The sequence below is a fragment of the Phoenix dactylifera genome, chromosome 8, assembly GCF_051530095.1.
Source record: "Phoenix dactylifera cultivar Ajwa chromosome 8, Ajwa_hap1_PhDact_Kaust_v1.1, whole genome shotgun sequence".
Taxonomy (NCBI): domain Eukaryota; kingdom Viridiplantae; phylum Streptophyta; class Magnoliopsida; order Arecales; family Arecaceae; genus Phoenix; species Phoenix dactylifera.
The window spans coordinates 15,397,115-15,420,437 of NC_143197.1; the positions used below are offsets into that span (position 1 = coordinate 15,397,115).

The following is a 23,323-nucleotide window of genomic DNA, read 5'->3' on the forward strand; positions in this document are numbered from 1 at the left end:
TATTAGTAGTTGCTTAGCAATTGTGATATAAATGTAAAAAGTTTTAAACTTTCCTGCCTATATGCATGCATCTGTTCGTCGTGTTTAAATTCTTCTATTTGAATTGGATCAAGTTTTTCTCACAAGATTATTAATCTCAGGCCGATCTCCTCTTAAGTCTGTTTGGCCACTAATTTATATATTTTGATCACTCAACAACTTCCGCGCCAATTCTAAGGCCGCTTATCGAGTTGATTGGTATGCCATGTGACATATGTGCAAGATGTAGTGCAAACAATCTTCATAGGGTCTCAGTTGTAGAACACAAACATTTGAGCAATATCTTTTTCCCCAACCATAGCATCACACCATGAGTCCTGTGCGATGTCTCACCATATAAGACATGGAAGAAAATCTAGAAAATAACTTTATTAACATCAATAATCAATTCCGAGTATGTAAGTAGGGTATACATAGGAGAAGTTTTCTAAAGCCAAAATGCTTTCCTATTTCCCAGACGATAAAATTAGTAAATTACCTAAGAGAAAATAAAAAGGTAAATTTCAAGTAAATAGTAGAAAATGGTCCCTTAACACCTCTTGGATTTATAACTCGTATGGCATTAGTTTCCAGAAGAAAGAAACATAAAATCTGGGGTTAATATAAACAAAATTCATTCTTAAATCATGGGCCACAACTTGGCATGTTCATAATTATTTAAAAATTTGTAATTACTTATGCATCTTTAATAAATCATCCATTACGTGTTTCATGTAAGTTGAACCTAACCCCTCACCGGACCTTGGCCCCCCATAACCCAAATCCAATCCAATAACTTTGGCCCATGGCCCAGTTGACCAAAACCTGGGCCAATCCCCAACTTCCTTCACGTGAGTCGTGAGATCAATGGGACAATTTGATTGGAATAAATTCCAATTTCCATCCAACTCTAGGACGGATGGGAAATTTACATCGGTCATTTTCACAACAACTGACTTGAACTATATATCCAACATGGGCACCGTATGTCTTGTGCAGGGGCCATAATCGGAACCAAGCAATAGGCGGTTGGGTTGTGCCGCGAGGATTACATAGACCAAGTCAACAAGCTCGGCCCGAAGCCTAATCAGCCTGACCTGCTTTGAGCCCAAGAGAGAAGGTAGAATGAGGGAAAGAGCTTGCGCGACGTATTAATAAAGGTTAGTCATCCAGTTAGGATCTAGACTGGGTTAGATTTAAAATTGGGTTGGGGGGAGACCGGGCCCGGTTCTGGCTGGGCATCAGAGCCCACCCGGGGTGGGTCGACTATGGACTTGAGCCCACCTTGAAATTTAATTGAGATCTATTTTTATCCCAAGCTCGATCCAAATACCCGAAATCCAACCCGAAGACCGACGGACCTCGCACCGGCCTGGGCCATTTAACCCCAGTTCACGGCCCCATATTTCGCGGCACTCGGGAAAATCGAACCATATCTAAAAGCCAAAAGCGATCAAAATCCCATCTTTCCCCTCCTTGTCACCTCATCCTTCCCAAACCCTCCCCGCCAGAAGATGGACTTGGATCCGGAAATCGCCCGTTTGATCCTCGAGTTCGTCCTCATCCAGCCTAATGTCGGCGACTTCCTGGCCAACAGTCTTGTACTCGCTCTCCCGGTCACGCAGCCTCTCGAGCCCCGCCTCAAGAAGACCGTCCTTCTCCGGAGGATCATCTCGGAACTCTCCCGCGACTCCGTCTCCGCCCGGACCCTCCATTCCCTCGAGCTTCTCGAGGAGATAGACCGCAATGGAGGCGTTGCCCCTTCGGAATCCATGAGGGCTGCTTACTTTGCGGTTGCCGTGGAATGCACTGCCCGGTCCCTGCTGAAAAGCGACGAGCACTTCTTCAAGACCGTCGACCAAATCTGGAGCCGCCGTGTGGCCGATCTTGAGCACTCGGAGGCCGCGGGGTTAGCGTGCAGCCGCCTGAAGAAATTAAGGAAGGAGATAGTGGAGGCCGCCCTACTAAATCCTGGTATTAGGGCTGACCTGTTGGAGAGGGGTACCAAAAAGATGACGTCTGATTCTGTTCTCAGAACCGAGCTGTTGGAGAAGGACACTAAAAAGGTGGCGTTGGATTGTGTTAGGGCTTATTTGGAGGACGCCATAAACATAATGGGTCCTCCTTTTCTTGAAGTTGCCTCGAAAGCTGTTCTTTCGGGGCGATTGGTGTTGAACGAACAGTCTAGAGAACCTTCTGTCAAAATGGGCAAGAAGGAGAAGTGTTCGAAAGATGTATTGACTTCAATAGTGGAAAAGAGTGTGGGTGAGCTGGGCCATTCACAAATTGATGGAGGCACATCATCTCGATCACATGTAATCAGTGAGTTGCCCTGCAAACTTAGTTAATATTCTCCTTTTTCCTTTGGAATGTTGCAAACTATCATGGGCAAATTTGTGCTAGATTACGTAGCTCTGTTAAATATCTCTGTCTGACTTCTGCTTCACTCGTCTAACTGTGCGATGCATATAGGGGATGAGCTTGATGAGAGTGCAGCAGCTAGAGGACAAAATGTGCCCAACCAACTTGGATGCTTGACTAACAAGTTTGACCGACTGCCATCTCCAGAGGTTAACAGAGTGGTACGAACTCTTAAATCAAGTTCTGCAGATCTGCACATGATGGTAGAAGACCCTCTTCCAAGTGCAAGAACAGCTGCAGCTGAGATAGTAAACAGCAAGTGTGGAATAATGATGAATCTTGAACAGGAGGAGCGTCAAGACCAGGTTGATCATATGGGACAACTTCTTGTAAGTGAAATGGGTTCTGAAGTTAAATGTGATGAGAGCAGTACTTCTCATACTGAGAAAAACAGGAATGGTGACACTTTTCAGTCAAAACCAAACCCATATGGTGTGAAAGAAATGAAAGGAAATCATATTAGGGAGGACGTGAATGCACCTGTTGCTTCTGAGAAGGGGACTGAAGTTTCAATTACTGCAGGCGCTAGCAGAGGTGTTGAGATGAAGATAGATCATGATGTAGTACCAACACGGCCTAGTTTGATGGATTGGAATCCAACTGCCCGTACTTATGAGGTGATGTCATAATCCTGCTGTCTTCTATGATTTATATGGTTTCTTTTTCATTATATGATTGTAACGTAAGAAATCTATTTTTGGTGAAGACTGGTATTTATCAAAGGGTTGATAGATTTCCTTTTTCCAATTCTTGCTCACATACGTGTTCAGTGGCCAAATATTTTGCTGCTTTGTTTTACCCTTATAATTTATTTTGAGCGTGAAGTTTGTATCTCTGTTCCACACTTTTTTTCGACATCACATGGATTTGGTATTAGGCTTTTCTATTGTAAATTTCACGTCTAATGTAATTTTTCTTGTTAAAAGATAAACATAAGTGCAATTTTTTCTGTATGTTGAGTACAAATTCAATAATACACTAGTCTTGCAAGCGATTCATAACAATTATTTTATTTGATAAACAATAGAGCTGTAAGCTACGATGTTTCTTGTGGCAAGTTTTTAACTATTACATGTTTGAGATTCCAATGAACACCTCAGAACCTTGGTAAAATGGTACAATTCCTCAAAGTATTGATGCTAATGATGCTATACAAGCTATGAATACACAAACAGTGCTGTTGCATTTTAATTGTGCAAATCAGGTTTGCCTCACCTAGTCAGGGGCAGTCCTGCCCCCCCCCCCCCCCCCCCTCCCATCCCCCCTTCTTTTTCTTGTATTCTAGGGCCCAAAGAAACCTACTAGGAGTTTGCACACACCCCCTGCCCTTCTCTCTTGTATTCTAGGGCCCTGAGAAACCCACTAGAGGAGTTTGCACCACTCCCCCATTCCTCCAACTAAATGAGAGAGTGGTTTGGTTTTCCAATAAGATGGGCAACTAGCTGTTATTATGGAATAGATATGAGACTGCTCAGTTAATCTCAACAGTCCATAGCTATATGAAAGGCTATGATGCATTTGAACATATAGAAGGTCATAATAACAGTCCTTGAAACCTCTGGCACTTAGAGACTAAAGAATAAAACCTGATGCCTGCTCTCAATTCTGAGAAACAACCTATTTTTATTAGATTTCAGATGAAGAAAAAGAAGAGCAGCAACATATTCTGCTGCACATTTGGGTACTTATTTTTTATTACTTATTGGTTTTAATTTTATTAATGAAGAAATACGGTTCTGTGTTTTGATCAATACATAACCACTGCTGTTGTGTTTTAATTGTGCAAATCAGGTTTGTCTCACCTAGTCAGGTGTAGAGCCACATAGGGAGGGAAGGTGGGGGGGTGGGTGGCTGGTGTCCTCCCCCCCCCCCCCCCCCCCCCCACCACCACCATCCCCCTGACGAAAAGAGAAAGTGGTTTGGTTTTGTAATAAGATGGGCAATTAGCTGTTATTATGGGATAGATATGAGATTGGTCAGTTAATCTCAACAGTCTGTGACTAGATGAATGGCTATGATGCATTTGAACATATAGAAGGTCATAATAACAGCCCTTGAAACCTCTGGCACTTAGAGACTAGAGAATAAAACCTGATTCCTGTTCTTAATTCCAAGAAACAACCTATTTCTTTTAGGTTTCAGAGGAAGAAAAAGAAGAGCAGCAACATATTCTGATGCACATATGTGTACTTTTTTTTTTCTATTTATTGGTTTTAATTTTATTAATGAAGAAATATGGTTCTGTTTTTTGATCCCCCCTCACCCAACAAAAACAATAGCTAATCATCTTCCAACCATGATTTCCGCTGGTGTGTTTTCTTTTCCTTTTTCTTGTTGTCTTCTTTAATTTTGGTTTCTTACTTCTTTAAGTATAGAATCTTTTTTTTTCCTTGTAGCATGAGCAGCAAGAACAAATATTTCTGTACCCCATATTGCTAAAAACTTGCTTATTTTATCCTTATTATTAAGCATGATTAGTCTTGTTTTCTATTTCAAGGCCATGTATAATGAAGAATAGAGTATGTGTTTCATATTAATTTTTATATGTATTTATATATTTAATTTATTTTTTAGTTTATCTTTACTTATCACTTTCTCTTTAAAGGTAATATTTCGAATGTGAAAGATTCAAACCATTTATATAAAGTATACCCAGTAAAGCTTGATGATTTGTAAAATATTTAATTGTTTTATAGATTAGGTATCAGGTTATCTTAAAACAACTATTACTTACAGCTGAACTTTTTGAGGAGATATGGGACCATAGAGGTGGATTTGATCATAAACAGAGTATTTGATTGAGTATTGAGGAGCAAAATAATTTAGTCTGAAATACTAGAAAGTAGATCATTTTTTTCATTCTCGAGGAAGTGCATATATCTTAAGTGTTGATCTTTTTTTTTTTTTTTTGTGTGTGTAGAGAAATCTGCTAAAGAAATAGTAGATCAGTAACCGGATTTTAGACATGAAAAAGTAAGAACTCAGCGGGACCTTACTGCTCTAATCAAACAAAGGAGGGTCCCGCTGAGTTCTTACTCCATATAGCGAAACTTTGATCTACTCCCTAACATACAAATTGGAAAGTTATCCAGTAAACATAACCGATATTGCTCATCATCATTTAGCTATTGCATTTATTTTTCTCGTTGCTGGGCATATGTGTACATTTATATCCCTTGTATTGTTTGCCTCCCACTGCACCTAGTCTTGGTGCTTAAGGATAACACCTACCGGGTAGGTTGCATATGTGTATGCACAACTTTTGGTCTGTTTTTCTCCTGTCAAACATTGATGTTTGTGTGGTAGTGAATCTGATACATAGGTGGCAGCTATTTCAATGAGAAAAGCAGATGAAGGATTGTGCACACCCTTATGCGGCTTGTTCAGAATTGGTGCTGTTTTTTCCATGATATAGACAACTTATGTATTTTCATTTTTATATTATTTTACATCCCTAACTGTTTTCAAGTGGACAATACAATGCAAATTCTAGTTTGTAATTGTGTATATCCAAATTAGTTGCTATTTGTTTCACCAAAAAATTTAGTTGCTATTTGGGCTTTTATAGAATGACAGGACACAGAGATTGGAAACTGATACTAATTTGCGGTTTGTCAGAATTTCTTTGAGAAAGATCATTCATAGGACTTATCTCTTTTATTTAAGGCTCTGTTTAGTTGCTGATAACATGAAAGAAAAGAAAGATATTTTAGCAGAAGAAAAGAAAAGAAAAGAAAAGAAAAGAGAGAATGGAAAGAAAAAAATGGAGTGTTTTCTGTGTTTGGTTGTAATAAAATTAGAGAGGAAGTTGTTAAGGAAGCAGTTGAGGAAAGAATAATAGGACAATAAAAAGAGAATTAAATTTATTTTCTGAATGAGCAGAAAATAATCAGCCAGATGTTGAGCACTGTATTATTGCGTTTGGAAAATTGCAGCTCTGTCTTTCACAGATAATACATCTTTTTTCTTTTTAAATCTATTGTATGCTATCCATTTTTGACTTAGGGATTTTATTTCATTTTGGAAGGATATAGAGAATGGCCTTTGTTGATGAATCCAATTCCCTATGTTGAAATTGCTCAGTCATTCTTCATCTAGACTAGGGGAGTTTTAGTTTGTGGCTCATTCTTAGTCATATTCTACTATAAGCTTGATTTTCACTTGCAAATCAGTCATTTGCTTTTTATGCTGAAATCTCTCTGGCACAGTTGCCTATATCTCGCACCAGCGCAGTTACCTGATGTCATGTTGAGAGCTGATTATCACTTGTTTTCAAGTTTTATGTGCATATCTTGATTTGTAAGCAAACCATATATAAATGGATAATATTTTGGTTGTTGATGTGCATGATATCTTTTTCTGTTTTGCATTGGTTTCTAGCTTTCTTCATCATTTCACATGTGTACACCTATAAGCATATTGTTGTCCATGGGCATGCCATATTTGATTTAATTTTAGTTACCTTTTTCTTCACTTTCGTCCATAGAAGTTAATTTGACTCAAATTATAATACCTATTCACTCTTTTATTTTGGAACACTACAATTTATGCGAGCCAAAATGGCCCTAAACAATCTAGATCCCATCCTTGGATCAAGATCAGTGTAGGATGACAAGATTTAGAACCTTATGATGGATTATACATTCCCTTGGATCATATGATCCAACTTGATAATACTGATTGACATAGTACATCATGTGTGTGTCCATTTTCCATTTTTATATGACTTTACTTATCAACAATAAGTCTCTAGCAGGCAATTTAGCAAGTCCATTATCGAAGTTCATAGTGTTAAAAACAAGATGCCATTTTTTGTATTTTTTGGCCATATGTTAAAGTCTTGTCCCCTTTTCTAATAAATTCTACCTAAATGATAAAAAATAGATAGATAATATACAAATTTCTTGAATAACCAAACAAATTATTTGTTTCATTAGACATGCTATATATGGGTCTATATTGGTGAAAATTAGACATTTTGTATATATGGCTTTCTATTCACTGTCAATTTACTTTATAGTTGATCATATCACAATTTTTCATGTTATTTTATACTTAAAAAGTTTTGAAAGTAATGAGAAGAAAAATCTTACAATTTGCAATGTGATCCATGATGCTATCCGATCTAGCCCCCCCTATGATTTATGACTCAATTTTGATGTTAACAACAATTGTCCATTTCTCATTGCTTCTTCCCTGCAGTTACTTCTTGGCTTATATGACCCTTTCTTAATGGAATGATGTAACTTGGGTCATATTTATGGAGCATATTATGGAACAATCTGAATCACCTTGTAAAGAATCACATATATATTGTGTACTTTATCGTATCAGTTTCTCCCAGACAAACAAATAGAGATCTGTATGATCAATTTTTCCTTCTTTGTGCCAATTGATCATCTCTTCGCTTCCTTCCTCTCCACCTTGTTTCTTCATTGGGTATCATAAGTGAATCTTCTTCCTTGATCTTTTAACTAAGTAATCTTAGTGTGAAACAAATAATATTTATTTAGAATGAGAGTAGCAATTACCATTACTTAGAAATATTAGTGATGAGAAAACCTAAGAGAAATGATGATTCTGCTGGTTGACAAATTTAAAAGTCCTTTAGGCATTTCGGCTGAATATGATATTTGGCGTTTTTCTAAGATCCCAGATCTTATCATCTTAATGCTTCTGTCATCATGCCAACCAGAAGTAATTCAATGTAAATATACTAGTGGTAAGTTGGATTTTTTGTTTTGGTGACGAGTAGCTTTTTCCATTCTATATCAAAGCTAGTTCAGATGCCTTTGTTTAGAGTTTTTGGTATTGTAAGTCATTATTTAATAGTAGATGATGGATAGTAATGAAGCTCTTTGGAGAGTTAATACAATAGAAGAGTTTTATGAATGGGAGTTTGCTAGATCACTCGTTAGATTTCATGATAATTTTTCTGAAAATTTGTGTCAGTAGTTCCTTTTGGAAGAATTCTGAAGAAACAGTAAGTTGTCTAGGTAATGTTTTATGGGGTCCTGCTTGGATTTCTACACTAAGTGTCCCTGTGATTGGGCATGTGGGAGGGAGGGCTTGATGAGAGGACGTTATCCCTAGCTCTCTCTATGTCTCGGATCTCGCTTCCTGATATTCCCCTAATCAATTACTTGAGGAATCTAAGAAAGAGAAAAAGTTGTCCCATTGAAACAGCCCTTCAAACTCATTTTCCCTAATTTTTGAGATCAAATCACCTTTTAGTTGAATTCCACATCCAGAAGATTGGGGGTGGGTGGTTCAATGGGTTCTCTTGATCCCACAAAATTCTATCCTTTGTAGCTATTTCTCCTCACTTGTTTCGCCAACATGAGTTTATTAGCAGGATAAACAAGATATCCATCCACACAAGCTTACAAACGTAGCTCTTCTCAATGATGGAGGACCATGAAGCACGAAAATGGATATAGGATGTGCATACGACACGATACAGAACTGCAGATATGAAAGAAGCAGGATATGATATAACTAGGATACCCTAATCAATATGTATATCAAGATTCACAGTACTGGAACCGGCACCCATGCTGATAGGCCAGTGGTACAATATGGTACCATGTCGTGTTGTTTCGACATGTATTGACAAAGAGAAACCAGAGAGGGGAGGGGAGAGGGAGGAGGAAAAGAGAGAGGGAGCGAGGGAGGGAGAGAGTGGGAGAGATGTTGGGAGAGGGAGAGAGAGGTGGCTCAGATGCCCTTCTCTCCTTTGCTTGTCTGCAGGCCCCACTAGGTGGAGCCCCTGTTTCGAACAAAACAAGAGCTCGGCGAAAAGAGAGAGAGAGATGGAGGGATGATGGGAGGGAGAGAGAGGGAGAGGGAGGGGGAGAGTAAGAGATATCGGGAGAGCGGGAGAGAGAGGGGGATCGGAAGCCTTCCTCTCCGCTCATCTACATGGCCTATTGGGCAAAACCCTTGTTTCGAATGAAGCAAGTGCTCGATCCCAAATTTTTTAATTTTTTTTTGTTCTTTAAGAGAAGTCGGCAAAGAATGTCTCTTTGCCAACTTCACCACATTCTTTGCCGACTTCACTGTGCCGACTTTACTTAAAGAATAGGAAAAAGTTAAAAAAATTGGGATTGAGCCTTTGTTTTGTTTGAAATAGGGGCTCTGCTGAAATAGAGGCTCCACCCAACAGGCCTTGCGGATGAGCAGAGGAGAAGAGGGCTTCTGAGTTCCCTCTCTTTGCCTCTCCCGGCATCTCTCTCTGCCCCCTCCCTCTCCCTCTCTCTTCTTCCCTCACTCTCTCTCTCTTTTTCTCTCTTTCCTTCTCCCTCTCCCCTTCGCTCGTTTGTTCTTGAACCAAGGGGTGGAACCATGCGTACGGCTCGGTACGCACCAACTGGGAATTTAGGGCGGTATGGTGGTCCTTGATGCATATATATGCATGTATATATATTTATATATTCATACATGCGTAAGTACATACATACACAAGTATCAATATGTATGTATGTGTGTAAAAATGTATATAGATAAGTGTATGGATATAGATAAACATAGGCTGAGGGATGTCGTCAGTAGGAACGAATGATTTGATATATGTAGAAGGAACTACGAGTCTAGAGGTATACCCAAATCATATGGGATGAAGTAGTAAAGGACTTGACTTTTTTAACATCTTTCAGAAAGTATGACTATAAATCGAGTAGAATGGGAGAAAAGAATTCATGTAGCCGACTCCAACTAGTTTAGTTGTTGAGCTGATTTGGAGCAAGGATCGCTGAACTGACTCGAATTGGGTGGTTTGGCCTGTACTGATTGAACAACACTATATTGGGACGGTTCGGCAAAGCAGGCTGGTTTGAGTTTTAAAACACCTTCCTTGGTTTAAACCATCAAGTGTTCGAGAGGCATTGAGGGTTCTCTTGCTCACTCTCTCCCTCTCTCTCTCCATTGGATGCTCGCTCTTTCACTTTTTCTCTTTGTTGGACAGTCACTCTAGGTAAGCCTCTCCCCCCTCCCTCTCTTCGTCGAATGCTTGCTCACTTGCTCTCTCTCTCTCCTTGTTGGATGCTCACTGCTTGCTCTCTCTCTGCCATATGCTCACTTTCTCTCTCTCTACCACCCTCTCTTCCGCCGTCAAATGTTTGCTCACGCTCTCTTGTTGAATGCTCACTAAAGGTAAGCCTTCCCCATCTCTATCTCTTTGTCCCTCTTCCTCCCTCACTCCCTCCTCTCTCTTCATCCCTCTCTTTCTCCCTCTTTGTCATGGTTTGGTACACCTTGGCTCGGTACAGTACCTATCGGTACAGTGCCGAACTAGTTGCCGGCCAGTACGAGCCCCGATACTAGTCTCGCAAGCTTTATGTAGTTTTATGCGTGTAAGAAAGTCTCCATAATGCATGGTAGGCTATCAAAATATAATCCATGCTTTACATGATAATGTTACAAGCTCATCATGTAGTCGTCTTTCAAAGCCTTACTCGAATTCATACTTCATATTTACATATTGACATCATAGGCTACAAAATTGACTATTCATCATTTAAAGTTTAATACTAAAAGAACGAAAATGCCTCTTGCTCATTTGTGGAGTTTTTTGGAAGTATCTCGAATGTATCTGGGAAGTATCTAGAGTATTTTTTTTTTGAATTTTGAAAATGGGATTCTTTACAAAAGTATCAGATACGTATTCGAGAAGTATTTGACAAGTATCGGTACCTGATATGTATCCAATGTGGACAAAGCAAGTGATTTGATATCTGTGCTTTATAAATGACGGACTACCAGCAATCTTGGATGTTGGTAAAGCATCATAAAATGTTATCATTTGGATGTTGTGAAGATCTTTGTTGAATTATTAAAATTAAGAGGGCATCGATAGTTCTTTTTTCATTTCAGTGGACATAGGTGGGGATTCTGTTGCTTATGTTATTCTGCAAACTGAAGGAAGTGGCTTGCTTTATAAATTATGGTGCATGGAAAATAGAACATGGAAAGAGGTGTTAGTGGGTTCTAGTGGTGGTTTTCTGTTTAAGAATTCAACATAGAAAGTGATGACTCCATTTCCTATGGGTTCCTCTAAAGTGGCGTCTGATCTTTGATATGGGTTTAATGGTAAGGTTGAAATTTGTTATAGGAATAATTTAAAAGATTTCTCAAGGTTTTAAATTGATAGTGAATTTCATAATGCTTTTTGGTATTGTTTTGGTAGGTTACTAGGAAAGCCAATTAGGTGCCAATTTTTTACTTAAGTGATTTCCTCTAGTATTTTATTCTTTTCTTCTATTTAGCCTTCTAGTTCCTTAAGGAGCTGTTGAGGATGTTGGTTCAAAATATCCTTAAAATTTTTCCATGTAAGGTTGCTGTTGCTGGTTATAAATTAGTTAATGTTGGGAGGGAAGAGTCCTGGTTGGGAAATCTAAATGTGAGGTTGCCAAAAACCTGGGATAAGAAAAACCACCTTTCTAGTGGAACCAGGTATTCTTTTTATCTCGGATTGGAGGCTCTATGGATGCTATGAGGTGATCTTTATTCCCTGAAGTGCTCTCTCGTTGCTTGCCTTCCCCTCTCTTCCAGCTGAAGTGTTTGTTTATTCAATGACACTCCATGCTTGCATCCAAACAGGCCTTAAGGAGTAATGTTTTTCTGGAACAACAAGATTCATATAGTCACTCTAGTAACTCAAAAAGTATAGGCGGCCTCCCTCCATCAACTAGCAAGCTACTTGGGATTTATACATATGGACTGTACGCTCCCTCGATAAACTAGTAAGCTACTTGGGATTTGTACATATGTGGACTGTACACAATATTATAGGGAGAGGATCGCTGAAATGTTACCTTTTGATGGCCATAAGGAGGATGATAATTGTCATGGAGGAAACATTTTAGATGAAACACTAATGTTGTCTGGAGTATTTTGGTTATTGGTGTAACAATGCTAAACCATCTCTCCTCGATTCTTTGAAATCGGAGGGTTTCTTCTGGGAAGGGGAGACCTTCTTATAGATGGCAGATCAATTGAGTTGTATCATAATATATGAAGTAATGTATCGCTTAGTAAGTTTGGTAGGTTGGGTATAGAAGTTTTGGATATCATCATAAGCATCACTATATCCCTCCTACTAAGCTAATGTTGAGCCTCAAGCATTTTAAAGTCCGAATTGTTCCTTCTGCTATGCTACCACCATTGGCTTCTTGTTTTCTTTGGAAGCATGGAATTATATATTGCCTTCTAAATTGACTGGTCTGAGAGGATAAATAGAACTGTATATTGAATAGAAGGCAGGAATGTGAATATTCAAGCTTTTGGAGATTTGGTTCAAATCTGGAATTTGCTGCACTTGCAAGGTTCATTTGGTTGTAGAGAAACATTATGAAATAAGAAATTGAAGAGATATTCTTTCTGTTTGAAAAGGAAAAGTCTATTTTTTAAGGTGTCTGGGGCTTTTTATTGTTTAAAGCACATACTAATTTTCTTTCTACTTTTTGGATGTAGGAATTAGGAAAACCAAGAGTTGGCTACCTCTTTGGAGGGTGGTCAGATTGCCACTCAATTTCTCATTGATCGGATTGGAAAAAGGGGGCAGGGCTTGTAATAGCTGAAAACGTTCTATTTTTCAATTTTTAGAGATCTTTTGTATAAGTGGTTTTCCAAGGAAATAATGCTTTTCCGTTTCTTTTTCCTGCACCATGCACATCCTTACGGACATCTTTGAGCCTTTGTCCAGTAATATTTGTTTCCCCCCATTGCTTTGATTGTAGGTTGGTTGAAGAAAAGACTGGAGTAATTACAGTGATGACTTAAATTTGACAATTTGTGGGGTGATTCAAAAATAGTGGGGACTTATTTGTTTCCCTAAAGAAAAAGATGAAGATGCACAAGAAGTTGAAACAAGGGTGTTGATTCTATTGGGAAGATGATGAATTTGATGAGCAAAGCTAAACCAAATTTCAAACATAAGGGTTTTTAATGGTCTAATTACGAGTTACCTTGGAGTAGGCTTGGGGAATCCAAGAACGAAAATTATTGTGAAATATATCTAAAGTTTTTTGGGGTAGTGATTGTGATGCTGCCAAGACGTTATCCTTTGACTCAGAAGTTGGCTAGGTTTGTGGAGGTTCTTGTGCAAGAGGGGTTGGTGGGGACAATAGATGTAATTGGGGTTCTTTAGTTTTGAAATCTTCCAAGTTCAAAGCCTAGTAGCTGTGATGCCCCTGATCCGAAATCACGAGTCAGGGTCGCTACAGCTGCCACATACTCGTAGAAAACTATTCCCACGAACATGCAAGGCATCTCATCATGATATCAAAAAGCAAGTAGCCAGATAAATAATCAATTAAGCCTAAAATTTAATTAAATAAAAACCAAACTTAATATATCACAAAATTTTAGTAATGTCTAATAGTCTTATATCAAACTTTAATAAATTTTTAATCTAAAATAAAGAGACCAACACTCTATTTCTGATCAATCTCCCGAAACACATCTCCGTGCCATCTAATCTATAAAAATGATAAGATATTGAATAATGAGCTGTATAGCCTGGTAAGCAATAAACATTTTAATTAAATAAATCAAGCAATAGAATACATGTAGCAAAATAAGCATATCGAATACATCAAATCAAACTAAATTTATACATGTAGCATTATCAAAATATTATGCATGCGAATCTTAGTCTCTCTCAAAATTCAAATTCACTTCATAAATCCAATTTCTTTCAAAACATCAAGTTAATTTCATCAGCTATAAATTATGACTACATTTATACCCTATGGCTAAGGCAGATAATGAGCTTAGAAAAGGCAAAATGCCAACGTATAATCCCTACTAGCGGAATATCGATGTGCCATTGTATAACCCCTAGCAGTAGTGTATCAATGTACTGGCGCATAACCCCTACTAGTAGGGTATCAATGTACCAGCTCATGACCCCTGGTGGCGGGGTATCGATGTTCCAGCACATGACTCCCACTAGTAGGGTATTGTTGTACCAGCGCATAACCCCCACTAGCGGGGGTATCGATACATAGTCAGGCTATGAGTCCAAATCCATCTTGAATCAAAGCTTCTTCAAAAGTAAATTTCATGTTCCACTTCGAGAAATACATAAAGCTATATTGTATCGAAATCAATCAAGCATAATCTATATCAAAATCCATCAAGGATAATCTATATCGAAATCAATACATTTGATCATAAATCATATAATATTTCAAAATAACATATTCAATAATAAAGTACCATGCATCAAATTCATGAATCATAAATAATACGACTCGAGGTTATTAAGTATCAGTATTTTATAATTTGCTGATAAATTTAGAAAAAGGTTACATTACATACCTTGCAAGTACAACTAGCCAAAAAATCCACCAACCTTGAAAATCTCTCACTTTCGAAATTTAAAATTTCATATTCTTCTTATGACAATCAATGAAGGAATGTTAGGCAACCACTTAGTCCATCCTAGTATAATTTTGAATCTCATATCTCAAACATGTTAGCTATGTAAACAATTTTTTTATCTCCTATTCTGACTATACAAGTCTTATCTATACAATCATTACTCAGTGTATCCCCTACCGAAGATTCAATATATAACTTAGTTTTCATAGATTCACCCAACTTAACGTCATCTTATAAAAGCAGTAGGTATTAGAAAATGAGTAGCACTTGAGTCAAACTACATAAGAATAAATATTGAAACTAGATTAATACATGCCACGATTGCATCAGAAGCCTACGCATCTTATTATGTGCGAGCATAAATCCTTCCTTACGTCCAGGGTTTCTGACTTCTATCCTTGTTTTGTTCAGTTGTCTGAGTAGACTGGTTCTCCCTCCTTTGTGGACATTCTGCTATTTGTGGACCTTCTGTCCACAACCACAATATGCACCAATGTTCCAATGACAATCATTTACAGCATGATTGTTGCCACATCTGGAATATTTATTGCTATCCGTCTGCCCAAAGTTATCACTCGCTGATCTCTTGTTTGAACCCTCAGTGTTTTTATTGCTCTACCCTTGAGATTTGCTTGACCTAGTCCTCTTCTTTTGATTACTTTTTGTTTTCGCTTGTTCTTTATTGACTTTCCTTTCAATTATCAATACCTTGTTTACCACAACTGTATAAGTAGTATATCTTATACGACACTGCTTGCTTCCTAATTTCTGTCCTTAGTCCTATCCTATCACGAATTTATGATCTCGATCTTTCCTATTCTCAGCTAACCTTGAAATAAATTTAGCTAGCTCAATAAATCTAGCTTCATATTCTGCCAAGATATACCTTCTTGTCTTAGATAAATTTCTGCTTTTTTGAGTCCTCATGCTCTGAGGAAAATACTTATTATAAAATGCCACACGGAATCTTTTCCAAGTTAGTGGCTCATATTTTCATTCTAGCATCTGCCACTAGTTGAATGCCTCACCTTGTAATATGTAAGATGCATATAGGATCTTCTTGTCATCATAGCATCTCGGAACAACAAATGCCTTCCAGCTTCATAAACTTTGCAATATTACTTTGTTGCTCATGTTGCTCCCCATGTCCTTGCTGTTGCCAGGCATGTTGCTGCAGCTACGTCTATTGTTGTATTTACGGCTGTTGTAGCAACTGTTGTTGCAATTGCTGCTACATTCGCATCACTCCAACTAATATTTGCATTAATTAGGCCATATTAGTTTTCGGTTGCTCTATCTGATGGTTCCCAATATAATCAATAATTTTCTTTTTTTGAGGAGTGCCACTAACCCGCTAGTGAGTACTACCAACTTGTTGGTTTGATGCCTCTTCAGTAGTAATTCTGGTCGTCCTTTTCCTCCGACGTGGAGGCATCTTAACCTATATCCATCAGACCAAGGTACGTCGAATCGATACCGATCAGCGTACCGGTAGAGATCCGGACCGGTTTGGTATTGGTTCGGGCTATACCGAACCAGTCTACACAGTGGTGGGGTGTCTTGGTTGGCCGTTGTTAGGATCAAGCACTGACCATTACACCAAAAGCGACAGCTGATAGTGAAGGTGCTAATTTATTTTCTTAAACCACACCAGATCAGCACCTTAAGTCGACTCCGACCAGGCCTCGCCCACCCTGGACTCCGACCAGGCCTCGCCAATGGGCTCAGTGACCGCACTATGTCCCACCCTACTAACCGGCGCATCCACGCTAGCAGGCGGCAGGACTGACTCGACCAATCCGGCCTCCGCCAATGTTGACTCGGCCCCTCAGGCCTCCGCCAACAATCCCCCTTCGCATGATGCCCGGATTTCGAACTCGAGACCTCTGGCTCTGATACCAGTTGTTATGATCAAGCGCTGACCATTACACCAAAAGCGACCGCTGATAGTGAAGGCGCTACTTTATTTTCTTAAGCCGCACCAGATCAACGCCTCACCCCGAACTCCGACCAGGCCTCGCCCACCCCGGACTCCGACCAGGCCTCACCAGTGGGCTTAGTGATCGCAGTATGTCCCATCCTACTAACCGGCACATCCACGCTGGCAGGTGGCAGGACTGACACAACCAACATGACCTTCGCCAACAGGCTGGCGCGCGGTCACTGTAGCTGGCAAGGTTTTTTCGGTTGAACCTCGCTGCATTGTAGCAGGCGGGCGCAGGCGGGCTGGCTGGCGCGCAGTCACTGTAGCTGGCGAGGTTCTTGCGGCCGAACCTTGCCGCACTGTAGCAGGCGAGGTTGGCCGCGACAGGATGTGGCTGCAGTAAGGCTTTGGCGGGGCCGCGCGCGCGGCGGGCTCCGCAAAGGTTGGGCGTGCTTGGCCAAGGTGGGGTGTGCTCGGCCGAGGCTTGGCATGCATGGGCTTGGTGTGTGCGGCACGGACAGGGTCTCGGCCGACCATGGATGTGCTTGGCCGAATGAAGGGGCTTGGCCAAGGTTTTCCAAGCAAAGTAATTGACCTTGGCTTGACCTTTCGTTGGCCTTCTCATGGCTTGATGTCCTCCTTGGTTGGCGTGGCCACTTTGGCCTTCGGTTGGCATATGGTCCTCTCTCGGCTTGGCGCTTCCTCGGCGTTGCTTGCGTGGGTTCTCAACACAATTTCCAACGCGGGCAATCGCGGGCGCGCAGCCCCATTCCCGTTCCTGCGCGGGGCGCTCTGTCCCGAGGGAGCGCGTGGCCCAAAAGGGCCACACGCTCGACACCACAGTGCGCGCGCTGTGTTTTAAAATCCACAGCGCGCGCTGTGATTAAAAAAAATCGGTACCGGTGCGAACGGGCCGGTATGAGACTGTACGCATGCATACCGATCAGTACCGGCCAGAAAACAGCTGGAACCGGTTTTCATGCTGTCCGGGTACCGGTTCCAGGCTGGACCGGTCCGTACCGGGCCGAACCGGCTGGTACGGTCCGGTTCGGCAAACCATGGACCAAACTTAATGTGTCATAAAATTTCAGTAATATCCAGTAGTTTTACATCAAACTTCAACAATAAATTTCTACTAAAATAAAGACCAAAATTTTGCTTTTAATCACTCTCCAAAAATATCCTCGTGCCATCTTAGTTCCTAGGATTTGTAAAACTAGTAAGATGTCGAATAATAAGCTACACAACCTAGCAAGCAATGAATACTTAAATTGGATAAATTAAGTAATAAAATAAATAATATTTTAATAAAAATAAGCATGTGGAATAAATCAAATCAAAACTAAATTTAGATATGCAACACTATCAAAATATTATGCATGCGAATCTCAATTTTCTCAAAATTTAAATTTCGTTCATAAATTTAATTTCTTTCAAAGCATTAAGTTTATCACGTTAGTCATGAACTATGACCACACATGCATCCTATGACTATGCTGGATAACGAGCTCAAAAAAGTCGAAGTGTCAACGTATAACCTCCACTGATAAAGTATCGATGTGCCAACATATAACCCTCACTAGCAGAGTATCGATGTGCTAACATATAATCTCTATTGGCAGAATATCAACGTACAAGTATATAAACCCCACTGACGGGGTATCGATGTACCAGCACATAACCTCTATTGGTAGGGTATCAATGTACCAGCACATAACCTCCACTAGCAGAATATTCGAGTCCAAATCCATCTCAAATCAAAGCTCTTTTTATTCAAAAACAAGTTTCATGTTCCAATTTGAGAAATACACAAAATTGTACAGTATTGAAATCAATTGAGCATAATCCATATCGAAATCAGTATGTTCAGTTATGAATCATATACTATTTCAAAAATAAGATATATTCAATAATAAAGTACTATGCATCAAATTCATGTATCACAAGTAATACGACTCAGAGTTATTAAGTATCAATCTAGAAAGAGTTACATTACGTACCTTGCAAGTACAACTAGCTGACAAATTCACAAACTTTGAAAATCTTCCTCAAAGCCTAATATTCAAGAATTACATTTTTATCAAAATTTAGCCATGATTAATTTTAAAATAAAAATCCTAAGTCTCAATACCCTCACACAATCAAATCTAATAATTAGAGAATACTGCAATAGATATGGTGGACAGACGTGAAGAAAGAGTGGAGGAATGACAAGGCTGGCAACACTAATTTTATCTGATTAAGGTTAGATTAGGATGCAGGTGGCTCAGTAGAGATTGAGGACAATAAATCTAGTGGTGTCTAATAAGAATGGCTAGAGGCTGACATGTTACCTGACGGCCAAGGATCAGAGCCCCTTATGGTGGTCAACCTATGCTGCAGGGGGTTGCACCGATGCCGCCTATGGGTCATGAAAAGGAGAGAGGGAGAGGGAGAAATCTAATAATATTATATTTTTCTCTCTTTATCTCTCCTTTTTTTTTCTTTTTTCTCCTACTTTCTTTTTGGTAAACTAGGGGGGACACTCGCGCCCCCTTTCTATAGCAAAGAGGAGGAAGGGAAGGGGTGGTGGTGGTTTGGCGAGGTGCGGCGGCACAACCGGTGGTTTGATAGTGGTTGAGTAAGGAATGGCTGGTGGTGATCAGCGTAAAAAAGAAAAAAAAGGGGCTGAATAGGGGGTTCTTTTGGTTCGCCAATCCTAGGTTCTAGCCTGCTTGCCGACAGTTGGGATCCGATGCAGGCGTGGGGCCGATGTAGGGGAGAGATCGAGGCCCTTGGCAACAAATGCTGATGGCGTAGACGGCTGGAAAAGGAATAAGTAGGGCATGGAGCTTCAAAATTAGGGGAAACATGGCACTTTTATTGGATATGAAATCCGGCGCAACGCTGGGACAATCTCGACTTGCAATGGCCTCAAAGGGAAGGGGCAGGTTGGAAAAATGAAATGGACGAGGGAAGAGAGCTCGTTATCTTATTGCCGACAAGGGATCCATCACGGCGATAGGAACGGTAGCGGGCTGCTTTCGAGATGAAGAAAAAAGGAAGAAATTGGTGATAATCGATTTTAACGCCTAAGCTAGGAGGTGGAAGTCGAAGGGAAGCCTTGACTGCTTAAATAGAGCCGAGATCCAGCATTAGTGCTCTTCTTGATGTCTGACTCCTACCGGAGTCGAGGGAGAAATCGATTCCCATCGGGAGTCTGTCTTCTCCTCTGCACGTGCGCTACACTAACGCGCACCATCCCGCCTACCAGCACGTGCAAAGCACGTGCCGTCCCTTTTTTTTATTTTTTGTTGGGTTTAGGCCAATTTTGGCCTCACAAATAGCCGACTATGAATAATCCTTCTACCATATTCTATGAGAAGGAAGATGATTTCCATGGAGTTTTGCTGTTGTGTATAGGCCCAGTGTGGATTATAAGTGGTAGGGCATGTTAGCTATGGGTAGGGATAAGACCCACAAGACTTCCTCAATTATGCATGAAGGAATTGGGCCCTTTTAAGCGGGGACTGAGATGTGTACCATGTCAAATGGATGCTTTCTATGCATATTTCAATTCAAAGATGACTGCAGAGGATTTTCAGAGAGGGGACCTTGTATCTGTTTAGAAATTGGTTCTAAGAAGCATGGCTAGGAGATCTGGCAGCAGTGAAGTATAGGAACACAGAATCTGTGCTGGACTTTAATGCCTGTTTGGCAATGTATTCGAGAGGTGAGACATCATGGTTGGTAGTGTGTATTGGTGCGATACGGAGCGAGATTATGACTGAAAACTGTTCATAGTTACTGGAGAATAAATTTAGGCTGTCGGCTGGTTGAAGGCTGTAGGCCTGTAACACCAAGTGCTATGGTTGTGTAGATTGCTTCTGCTAACAGACATGGAAGAGATTCACTGATGAGGAACTTTGGTAAGGTAAACTGAAGCTCAGATAAGGGAACCTATGGTAAACAATACTGGTTTCTATAGCAAGGAGAATCAAATTTTGGAATGAGGAAGCTCTATTGGTTGCAGGCGAAACCTATAGCTCTAATACCATGAACTTGAGACCTAATGTTGGTAGTGCAACCAAAAGAGTCAGGGCATAGCCGAAACAAACATACATACAGCAAATGTTTCACCTACAAATCTGAATATACAACTAACCGTATACAGAAAAGGGTATATCAGCTTGTGCATAACATAAAGATCTGGAGTAACTAGATTTTTCTATCAAAACAAGTATGCTATGATGACAATCGGGCATGCAGCATTTTTGAAATAAAAACTATCTGGGTAAAAGACCATAACAAATTTCCTCTAGGATTCCATTGATGATTTGATCAAATGTTTTGCTCCCTGCTTTTATATAAAAATCATTCATTATTTCGCAACCACCTACACATATGTTGCATTAACAAAACTTTGTTATGTAGATCGTGTTTGATTAAAAATTTCATAAGCTTGTATATTTTTTCTTTTTTGGCTTTTTGGCGTGTAAACTTCTTCCTTTTTGCAGTGGGATGATAGTTCCGTTGAGTCTGCATCTGGAATGGCACCAACCCTGTTGAAGGATCTTTGCTTACATAGCCCAAAGAGAAGGATGGTTTCTCCTTTGACACTAATAGAAAACAACAAACTTTCTAAACGGAGAAAAATTAAGCGATGGAGTTTGCTGGAAGAAGAAACTTTGAGAAAAGCTGTGGAAAAGTATGGACTTTGTGCCTCGATAAACATTTCCAGTGAAGTCTTTGTATTTGTTCCTTTGGGAAACCAGTCTTTTTTTTCACAGAATAATAGCAAATATTTTATACAAAGTTCTACATGAGACAGTAACTTAAATTTAGATTACATTATCAGATCTTTAATCTGCATTTGTTTCTATCTTACATGGTGTTGATGCATATGTTTATAATTTTGTTTTATCTTTCATGTGAAGGCATGGGAAGGGTAACTGGAAAATGATTCTAAGCTGCCATCCTGATATTTTTGAAGAGAGAACTGAGGTATGTATTTGTTGCTTCATTTCTCAGCTTATCCTGTTTGCTTGTCTTCCGCTGAATTGAAAATTAATAAGCTATTCCATGAGCAGGTTGATTTGAAGGATAAGTGGAGAAATATGACCAAACACTAGCTTGCTTGTCTTCGCCACTTTGTTCCTTGCAATGGTTTGTCATTTTTTTTGCCTATAACCGGCTGGTATTTCACAAAGTTATTTCACATAGGCCTTATGGATTTTGAATGAATGGTTGCGGCAGTGTTCTGTTGATAGTTATTTCTTTAAAGTAACTTTGTGCACCTCATTTCTTGCTTCTTTAGGGACTGTTTGCATTGTTTTTTTGTTTGTCTTTACAAATTAGTGAAATACTTCATGAAGCTTGATGTCAAAAATTGCATTTACCAAAACTGCTGTTCCTTGTTTTCATGTTCACTCTTTCTTGAAAGCAATAAATCATTGCTGCCAAAAGACCCCCAAAAGTTTTGTTGTAAACAATTTTAAAAAAACAAAAGAATTTCATCATATATGTGCAGCCTGGCGCATTTTTTTCTTCTTTAGTTTTTGAAATAAAAACAGAACAAAAGCAATTACAAATGGGCTGTTACATTTTTACTTAATTTTGAGAAAAAAAGTATTATTCTTTATATTTAACTAGCATTTTGCATGTTTTTATTTAGACAGACGAATCATATGATGGATGATGATGATTCTCTCCGTCTTCATTAATGAGGAGGATCATCTATATGGATGGTTGTGCTCCATAGGATCAAGAGAAAACGGAATGGTGAAGTTGGAGGAGGGTCCGGCTACAAGAATCTAGTCAAAACAAATGATAGATGTTGAACTGCTTGTCTCCTTCCCTATTGAGGTTGATTCTATTATTTGTATTAAATAAACTTTTTGTTTTTTTTTTTGAAATAGAGAGAGGGATATAGATCCATATGTGTTATATTTAGTCAGGTCTAAATATTTGACGGATGTGCCATCCAAGAATTGGGCTTTGTATCTTTACTTGCTAAACACAGTGATGTGACTGTTTGAGGCAAAACCCAATTGACCAACAGAATGGGTAACGTTGTAGGATGATGGGTAACCATAGGGATGTTTATAATGAATAAAAATGAAACAAAATGAAATCCTTTGTATGCCTCAATCTGTGTTATGTTTGCATGAAGAAATTGGTGTAAAGAAATGTTTGGTATGCAGATGAGACTATGTGGTGGCTATTTGGCAACTCTTGGGCTTTATCAAAACAATTTCTGAAACTTTGAGGACTAAACAAAAACATTTCAAAATGTATAAGGACTTCAGACATTATAAAACCATTCCTGAAACTTTCCCTGTAAACATAATCATACTGTTAAAAGCTCTCCACCGTATTATAGATTTAATACATTATGAAACATTTGCCTAGATATCATTCATGATAACTGAAATGTTAGCTATGTAAACCCACTACCATCTCCCATGCCACAAAAAGGTGGAGGACCATCATCATTATAAATTATCAACGGCTAACCACTACAACAAAAATCAAACATTGCCGAAATTTTTTATTGCCTATACCGACGTTTATAAGCGTTGTTAGTTTTATTACTGG

At 39.4% G+C, this 23,323-nt stretch overlaps 1 protein-coding gene across 2 annotated transcripts; it reads left to right on the forward strand.

Moving 5' to 3' along the window:
- Positions 1-1,433: 1,433 nt before the first annotated feature.
- LOC103722954 (uncharacterized) lies at positions 1,434-22,876 on the forward strand. Of its 2 annotated transcripts, none has more exons than XM_008813706.5 (6): positions 1,434-2,340; positions 2,491-3,056; positions 21,244-21,434; positions 21,664-21,730; positions 21,817-21,892; positions 22,401-22,876. In XM_008813706.5, the coding sequence occupies exons 1-5, from the start codon at positions 1,533-1,535 to the stop codon at positions 21,856-21,858; spliced, it is 1,674 nt and encodes a 557-aa protein (XP_008811928.4). In that variant the 5' UTR covers positions 1,434-1,532; the 3' UTR covers positions 21,859-21,892; positions 22,401-22,876. The 2 variants fall into 2 exon arrangements, with proteins under 2 accessions (XP_008811928.4, XP_008811929.4); XM_008813707.5 differs by having other exon boundaries at positions 22,405-22,876.
- Positions 22,877-23,323: the final 447 nt, after the last annotated feature.

Excerpts from the sequence above, each read along its gene's own strand:
- LOC103722954 (XM_008813706.5), top strand. The coding sequence starts at position 1,533 with ATGGACTTGGATCCGGAAATCGCCCGTTTGATCCTCGAGTTCGTCCTC. Across the intron at positions 2,341-2,490 it reads ATCTCGATCACATGTAATCA|GGGATGAGCTTGATGAGAGT; the intron begins GTGAGTTGCCCT and ends CGATGCATATAG. Across the intron at positions 21,435-21,663 it reads TTGAGAAAAGCTGTGGAAAA|GCATGGGAAGGGTAACTGGA; the intron begins GTATGGACTTTG and ends TTTCATGTGAAG.